The 8,681-nt window shown below is 37.0% G+C and overlaps 3 protein-coding genes across 3 annotated transcripts; 2 read left to right on the top strand and 1 right to left on the bottom strand.

Moving 5' to 3' along the window:
* The first annotated feature begins 1,448 nt into the window (after positions 1 to 1,448).
* Positions 1,449 to 2,495, top strand: LOC108971737 (RWD domain-containing protein 1). The gene is made up of 2 exons (XM_018937993.1): positions 1,449 to 1,651; positions 1,718 to 2,495. The coding sequence occupies exons 1-2, from the start codon at positions 1,576 to 1,578 to the stop codon at positions 2,374 to 2,376; spliced, it is 735 nt and encodes a 244-aa protein (XP_018793538.1). The 5' UTR covers positions 1,449 to 1,575; the 3' UTR covers positions 2,377 to 2,495.
* LOC108971736 (cysteine and histidine-rich domain-containing protein) lies at positions 2,403 to 4,128 on the bottom strand. Its single transcript, XM_018937992.1, has 5 exons — positions 3,891 to 4,128; positions 3,453 to 3,804; positions 3,157 to 3,373; positions 2,897 to 3,091; positions 2,403 to 2,841 (listed from the first exon to the last, which is right to left on the bottom strand). The coding sequence occupies exons 1-5, from the start codon at positions 3,949 to 3,951 to the stop codon at positions 2,572 to 2,574; spliced, it is 1,095 nt and encodes a 364-aa protein (XP_018793537.1). The 5' UTR covers positions 3,952 to 4,128; the 3' UTR covers positions 2,403 to 2,571.
* A 671-nt stretch (positions 4,129 to 4,799) lies between these two features.
* Positions 4,800 to 7,326, top strand: LOC108971740 (piggyBac transposable element-derived protein 2-like). Its single transcript, XM_018937995.1, has 3 exons — positions 4,800 to 4,987; positions 5,075 to 5,353; positions 5,479 to 7,326. Exon 3 carries the CDS (start codon positions 6,307 to 6,309, stop codon positions 7,222 to 7,224), a length of 918 nt encoding a protein of 305 aa, XP_018793540.1. The 5' UTR covers positions 4,800 to 4,987; positions 5,075 to 5,353; positions 5,479 to 6,306; the 3' UTR covers positions 7,225 to 7,326.
* The last annotated feature ends 1,355 nt before the right edge of the window (positions 7,327 to 8,681 follow it).

Here is an 8,681-nt window from a genome sequence, read left to right as displayed (position 1 = left end):
CAAGTACGAAAGAGGTTTGCTGTGCCCTAGAAAAATATTTCAGTTAATATAGTCGTCCAAGACGAATTATTACAGATAGAGGGTCGTGTTTTACTTCACTTGATTTCAGTAAATTCCTTTTTAAAAGAAACATAAACCATGTAAAAGTCGCAGTAGCATCTCCACAAGCCAATGGTCAAGTAGAACGGGTTAATCGTGTTGTGAAAGCCACGTTAAGTAAATTAACCGACTCGACAGAACACTCTGATTGGTAGAAGTAGAATACGCCATAAACAATACGGTTCATAGCACAACCAAATACACACCTAGTGAGCTACTTTTCGGCGTGACCCAGCGGGGCTGCATAGTAGATGGTTTGATTGAATTCTTAGAAGATAAGATACTGCAGGATACCCCTAGGGATTTAGAGAAAATATGAGAGGATGCCCTAAGAAAAATAGAAAAGTCCCAAGAATACAGTTTGCGATATTTCCATAGAAACAGTATGCCTGCAAAGAAATATTCAGTCGGGGAATTCGTAGTAATTAGACATGTTGATACTTCGGTCGAGAAAAATAAGAAACTTATCCAGAAATACCGCGGCCCCTATGTGATACATAAAGTGTTGCCTAATGATCGGTACGTAATAAGAGACGTTGACAATTGTCAGCTAACTCAACTGCCCTATGACGGAGTGGTTGAGGTTATTAAAATTCGGAAATGGCTGTCACCAATTTGTACTGACAACGAGTCCCCTCAGTCATTGTCATGCATAGGCCACACTGCTTCATAAATTATTTCTAGACTATTGATTGAGGCCAATCAAATTTGTCAGGTTGGTCGAGATGAAAACATTAAGTTAATTATAAGTTATCTGAACCACCCATTGTATAATAGAAATGAATTGTATGTATATGAAGTACCCGGTGACCTGTCAAAAAAAAGAGCCGGTAACCATTTTGTAAAACATCCGACATTATTCACTTTGCTTTTTAGCAAGCGATAAGAACAAAACGTGTAATTATTATAATATACCAATTAAAATAATAAATTTGAAATCAGCAATGATATTTTTATTTATGCTTGTATAAGTTTATTAAATTTAAGACTCCGCTCATTCCCAACCCAATTTGAATAATTTTTTGTAAATTAACAATATTAATTTTTTCTAAAAATTTATTTTATTTTTATAATATAACACAACCGTCTTAATACTCGCTCTTCTAAATTTCATATTACCAAAATAAAAATGCCGTCAGCATATGTGCAAATGGGATATGTTGCACTGCCAAACGGTATATGGCAAACTAGATAGTATTCTATATCTAGTAAGCTATGAGCAATGTGGAGTCTCCATAGGCAATCGGACCGGCAATGGAGATAGTATTCTATAAATTCTATCCTGTCGGGATGCCCCGTAATATATCTTTGTTCTCCGTATGGCAACCTTTTTCCTTTCACGCTAACCTAGAAGCAGAGAAAATTATCCCTGCTAGAAGTAAACAGCTGCGACGTCAGTGCACTTGGTGATAAATAGGATACTATCAATAATTTTGTTTGTTAATTGTTAAGTCTGAGTTCAACTTAAAATAAATAATGAGTAGAAATCACAAAGAGGATCAAGCGAATGAAATAGAGGCGCTTGAATCTATATATTACAGTGAAATGGAAGGTTTGTACATGCGTTTGAACCAGAGATTCGTATAGCAACAAATGACATATTTGTTTTCCATTTCAGTACTGGAAACAGAACCTAATCACAAATTCAGCATAACCATTGGCACTGAAGAGTATAATTCCGAAGAGGAGTCAGGTGGTATGGCATGCAAACTCGTCTTTACGTATACTCCTACTTACCCAGACGAAGCACCCGAAGTGGCAATAGAAGATCCTGTAAATATAGAAGAACTTTATGAAGAAAAACTACTTGAACACCTCAAAAAAACAATCGACGAAAATATAGGGATGGAAATGGTTTTTACATTAGTTAGTAGCGCACAGGAATGGTTGAACGAACGGTGGGACGATTACAAGCTGCATGAGGAAGAAGAACGCTCACGGAAGCTTCTTGAGGCAGAAGAAGCTGAGCGAAAGAAATTCGAAGGAACTCGTGTAACTGTCGAATCGTTTCTTAAATGGAGAGCAGAATTCGAAGAAAGCACAGGTATAACGGCTAAACGAGAAAAGAACAACGACAGCAAAAAACTGACCGGCAAAGAATTATTTATGCGCGACACCACTCTCAACGATTCTGATATTAAATTCTTACTTGAAGCTGGTGACACAATTGAAAATGTAAAAATAGATGAAACCCTTTTTCAAGATATTGGCGACTTGGAATTGGGTGATGACGATGATTCCGACGATGAGGATTGGGTGCCAGGCGTCGATGATTAAGTTAAAAACTTTTACACTTATTCATATTTGTTAGTTAAAATTGAGTCGTTTATAATTTCTTACACATTTATAAAATAGATAAGGTATGCGAAAAATATACACAAAACTCTATAAAATTAGGAGAGAAATTCTATTTATGGGGAAGCATTCACTTTAGAAACTTGTTTTCTTTTTGCTTGAGATCGCTGTTATTACTTAGTCCAAATGATTTTTATTGTCACTAATGTCAGCGAGCCTCAAGCCGTTGTTTACAGTTTCAATGTCATCCAAGTTAAATTCATCATCTGACTCTGAACCTTTTCTTTGACTGTTGAAGACACTTTTAGATTCATTTGGCTTCAGTGCTGGTGGCAATTTTTCTCGGGGAAAATCAAGTTTTTGCCATGATCCAGGTTCTGCTTTTGGCATAGTTATCTCAACTTTAGTCGCAAACATATGAGCACTAGTTTTATTTACATCAATGATCTGCATTTTATATTGTTTATTAGACATAACTCTAATTTAATGTAGACAAACTTACGCCGCGTAATTCTATTTCCAAGTCGAATTTTGCGTCATCCTGTTCAGGAAATACAAGATTCACGTGAAGGCGGATTGGATTTACTTCTATCTTGCTACTCTTATAATTATATTTCTTGGCATATATGGAAACAATGACGTTCGTTGGAGTTTGATGCCAATCGTACCGGCAATTAACCACTTGCTTGTCTTCCTCCTTTGAAAAAAAAAAAAACAAAAGTATTAAGAAAAAGAATTTTACTTTGAAGTTTTCGCACTTACCTCCTTGAACCATTTATGCTCCCCGCATGCACAGCCCTTCTGTGCCATAAACACAGAAAAATCACTTGTTTTTCGTTGGCAACATGACCAATACTTCATACCTTCGTGGAAAATAGGAACGCCAGGATGATATACACATTTTGCATGATCAGTAGCAGTACCGCTATACGAGTAAGTGCAGCCTTTATTTTTACAAGAAGTACCAATTGATATTGCGCTGAAAAATAAATAAACGATAAATATTTTACGATGTTCAAGTAGCAGATTTGTGTATTTTTTTATTTTTATTTTGTTACCCAGAAGCTAAATCGTTGTCTTCCTTAACGTTAACAGTGTCTACTTTAAGTGTATCTATGGTATCTTTCAACGCTTGTGCAACTGTTGGTTTTATTGTAGTCATTGGAGATTCAATAGGTGGTCGCTGCATTGATTTTCTAATTGGCGCACGGACATCTACAACCACACTCGTATCATCTTCATTCTTTTCTGGCTTTTCAGGTTCCGGCGGTTTAATATTCGAGTGTTTCGATAGCGTACATCCTTTAATGCTTAAAAATTCAGTAAAATCTACCGATTTTTTGTTGCAACATGACCAACCCTTGTATGCGTCATGGAAGTAAGGTGCTCCAGGATGATGGCAGCAAGATTCTGAAATGTTTTTTAAATGAAATATTTTTTAAATAAAAACTCTTTATTTGCTTTGAATTCCAGAAAGTTCTTGTGAATATATTTACCATCGGAATTATTTTCTGGGTCAAAAGTTTTCCCACAACCACGATTATAACATCGTTCCATTATTGTGTGTTTTTATTTTTTAAGCAGTTTGAATTTTAATTTATTACAATTTAGACGAAAAATATGCGCTATTTACCGAGTTAATTCGGCACACAATTTACATTTTAGAAATGCAATTCTTATTATGTCGGCTATTACACGAAGCAACTTTTGTTGCTGATTCTCGGGCGATTCTCTTTTGCTGTTGCCHAYTRCATTCACACGAGCAACTTGTGTTGCGCAACTCTGTTCGAGGTTTTTTCTCATTCTCTTTCACTTTACTWTARCCCATTGTCGTTTCTTTTTCCTTATAGGTATTTGGGCCACTCTATCACATATATTAATCAGTACTGTCAATTAAGAAATACATTTTATTTATAATTCAAAGTTAGAGCAAAGGTTATATAAGAGATCTTCACTATCGTCTGAATCAATTTGTATGGCTTCCTCCATACATTTCACAATATCTTTAATTAATTCGATTTTTTCGTCGTACTCCATTTTCTAAAATATTTATATTATATTATGTATATTTGTATATATATTTGCAAATTACGTACCAAAAGATGAAATTAAATTTTTTAAATATATTCAAAATATTAGTTTCAAAATAATATACGCAAATGCAACTATGTACTATGAATGAAAGAACACGAGTGCAGAAAAACGTCGCAGCGAACTGTTACGAATAAGAACACAAAGCGGGTTGCTGAACACTGGAAACTCGGCGCGATTCTCCTTTCCTCGTCGCCCCCTCGCCAATAAACCAAGAGTTGCCGCAACAAAAGTTGCTTCGTGTAATAGCCGACTATGAAGTTTTAAACGTCAGTTTAGTAACTTTGTAAATTAGTGATAACATATTGTTACTTCTTGTGTGCAAAAAATGCTAATATTACCATTTATCACCATTTACGTCAAATCGTATATGTGATATCCAAAAAGTTTTGCGCATAATAGCCCTGATAGACGAGCAAAATTAAAGCGCCTTAAGCAACGCTAATGTGCATTGAAATTTTATGGTGACAGACGGAGGACTGGTCTATTTAGACAGCTGAAAGTAAAATTTGTTTATTTATTAAAAAAAAAATAAATTAAAATGAATATAATAAATTATTAACCCTTTCATGTCATTTGTTGCTTATAGACAACATTGCATATTTCTGTCGATACTCCTCGAAATATCAATATTTTTACAATCCGTATTTTCTCGTCTCTAACGGATATCTGCGAGCACTAGTTTGCGAAGTTTGATGACGATAGCTTAACGTTATCTATGGCTTAACAGGTGTTCATTTGATAACTAGCTAAAGTTGCGTAAAAACTTGTGAAAAGAAAGTAACAAAAATAAGCTTTGAAAAAGTTAAATAAAAAGTAAACTGACTGCCATTTCTTTATACAAAGTGGTTTATTTTATAAATAACAAGTAAGAAAATGAAATAAAATTTACAGAACACAATTGTGTGTAATATTGTGATTCCAGGAATTTTATAAACACAATATTGCTTATAAGCAACATTTGTCCAAAGTAACAATTTTTTTTTCTTTTAGATATGCGTCCCAGAGGACTTAGAGAATCAGAAATAAAAAAAATTATCAATTTTGACTCGAATAATCCTGAAGATGAGAATGAAGAAGAAGACGAGGAATAGAATTTGGATAGAATCATTGAAGAAACAATTGAAGAGGTGATAAAAAAGGGAGAAAACGTGGAAATGAATTTGATAAATGAAATCATTGAAGGCGGTGGAAATGCGGATGAAGTTGAAAATGAAGTGCTCACAGAAAAAATTGTCAGTGAAACGTATGAGAAAATTAACCTGGATAGTTTGAGATGAAGGTCAGCATGCCTACCAGATTGCGAAACTGTTTGGAAAGATGAAACAATTTGTCAAGAAGTCAAAGATCCTATAAACTACTTCAATGGTTTCTTCGATGATGAAATCATAACGAAGATTTGTAGCGTAACAAATCTTTATTCTATGCAAAGGAATGGCGTAGAGCTTCATTGTGCACCTTTCGGAATCAGACGATTTATTGGCATACTTCTTTATTTGGGCGTGATACTAGTTCCAAATATGCGAATGGCTTGGACGCCAAACTTCAAATTATGAGCTGTTGCGGATTCTTTATTCAGAACACGCTTTGAGAAAATCAAAGGAGCCTTTCACCTAAATGATAGCACAAAACAGCTGCAACCAATATCACCCCATTACGACAAGCTATATAAAATACGTCCATTATTGGCCAAACTGAAGGAGAAATGCAACAAATTACAGCAGGAAAAACATCAGAGAATAGATGAACAGATGATAAAATTTAAGGGACGTCACAGTCTAAAAAATACTTACCCATGAAACCCATAAATGGGGTTTTAAAATGTTTACAAGAGCTGGAATTTCAGGCATCGTATACGATTTTGCTCTCTATGTTGGAGACGGAACATGTCCATCTTTCGGATTGAGTATTTCGTCAGATATTGTGTTGCATTTGGCTAGTAATGTGCATAGAGACAAAAATTATAAGTTATTTTTCGATAATTGGTTTTCTTCCATAAGCCTGATGATTGCACTCATAGAACGAGGTATTTTAGCAGCAGCAACAATACGAGGCAATCGGATTAAAAACTGTAGCCTTATGAATGAAAATGACCTCATGAAAAAAGGTCGGGGATCATACGACTTCAAGTATGAAGCTGTACATAATATAGCTGAATGTCGCTGGTACGATAACAAAGGTGTGCAACTTTTGTCAAATTATATAGYTGAAAATCCGGTTTCACAATGCAKACGCTGGTGTCGTAAACAAAAAAAGTACATAGATGTACCTAGACCGGCTGTTGTTGACTATTATAACAAGCACATGGGAGGTGTAGACTTGGCTGACATGTTGTTAAACTTATATAAAATCAACCACCGTTCTGAGAAATGGTATATGCGCATAGTTTACTGGTGCATCAGCACAGTGGTAGTCAATAGCTGGTTGCTGTATAGACGAGACCTAAAAAATCAAGTCACACGAACGAAATATATGACATTGCTGGATTTTCAATTATCTATAGCAAACGAGCTTCTTCACGCGTCTAATATTATGTCAATAAACCCACGTAAAAGAGGTCGTCCATCGGCAATACCTGAAAGAATGGAACCAGGTTCATCTTCACGTGTCAGAAATTTCCCTACGTCGTCAAAGCCGAAGTCGATGCGTCTTGATCAAACCGGTCATTGGGTTGAATGGGGAGGAAAAGGAAGGCGTAGATTATGCATGACTGGTATTCCAAAATCTAAATGCTCATAATGTTAGGTGCACTTATGCTGTAACCCACAGAAAAACTGTTTAGTCTCATATCACACATGAAATGTATGAAAAGTATTAAAAAAAAAATGAAAACTATCAATATTTGTATGTGTTTGATTGTATACTATCATGGCTCAATGTTGCTTATAAGCAACATCTTATAACTCAAAAACCAGAAGAGATACAGGTTTGAAATTGATATCGTTTCATATTCAAGGCTCAAATAGTATCCCCATATACTCAAAATGTTTTTAAATAGGCCCAGTTTAATTATGACATGAAAGGGTTAATAGAAATGTTAGCATTTTTGGAGAATCCTTATACGCTCAAAGATAATAGAGTGAAATTGAAAGCAATAATTGATTATAATGCGGAAAAAGTGTTCGAAAAATTAAGAATATTGGAAAAATGGATAGCAAACTGTGAGTTGTTTATTTTCCGTCATCTAAAAATTTTAAAAGTTGTTTTTGTTAATATGCTTGCACATAATTTAATTAGCAATATAAAACTGCTTACCTCTGATGCTGTAAACGCAAGGGAGGCAGCAGACTTCAAGCGCCATCTGTCAAAAAATAGCAAAAATCAGCCATTTTTGAGCAGTGCTGCCTACTCTAATTTGGTAAATTCAGGTAAATGCACGAACCTCTGCTGATGGTAGGCACCTTGCCGCGGTGCAGATGCTTAGTCGAAAGGCATACTCGGCACCCCTCAACCGGTGTGGGTTGTGCTGACTAGCACCGCCCTGACATGCTGTCGGGCGCCGCATGCGTGCGGCAACCAAGTACTACCACCTCCTAATCCAGAGTATCATGCGACCCCTGCCCATTGGATGATTTGCAGCCAGGAGGAACATTCGGCTGTATTCTAACGGAGCTTTCCCAACACCGGGCCAAGTTGGGCTGTAACTGTGGCCTTACCGCGCCAAGGGGCTCAGGCGCGGCGGACCTACTGGTTCCCCATTAAAACAAGAAAACCCGACAGCCCACCCCGCGAGCCAAGGGTCGTACGAACAAGATGAATCCACCAAATACAAATAAACCAACAACAACAACTACTAACACAGGCGAATCGACAAGGCAACGTACAAGGACAATGGCTACGGAACATGATAAGGCAATGGAGAAGGCAGGCGGCGCAGCTGTAGGCAGGGGAGATCAAGGAGCTAAGCATAAGTTCAGCGACCATCTCTCGCCAGAAGAGAATCCCTGGCCAAGGGGAGATATGCAGATACTGGGACATCCCCGACAAAGGAGTGTGGCAAGACTACGTCTGTGTGTGCGCAAGGCAGCCGGTCTATGGACCATGATCAGGTTGGTGTTTCACTGACCGATATGCGGGGTGACGGGAAGCACTCACCTATGCACAGACCGCAAAGCGGAAGAGCGGGCAGCTCACACCACAGGAGCCCCCAGTTCCAAAAGGCTGAGAGACGGCGGCACGAGAGCGACCGGAGGCCA

The sequence above is a fragment of the Bactrocera latifrons genome, unplaced genomic scaffold (assembly GCF_001853355.1).
Source record: "Bactrocera latifrons isolate USDA-ARS-PBARC rearing strain unplaced genomic scaffold, ASM185335v1 scaffold_358, whole genome shotgun sequence".
Classification (NCBI taxonomy): domain Eukaryota; kingdom Metazoa; phylum Arthropoda; class Insecta; order Diptera; family Tephritidae; genus Bactrocera; species Bactrocera latifrons.
Note: the sequence above shows the minus strand (reverse complement) of the source record. Positions and strands in the feature narration are given on the sequence as shown.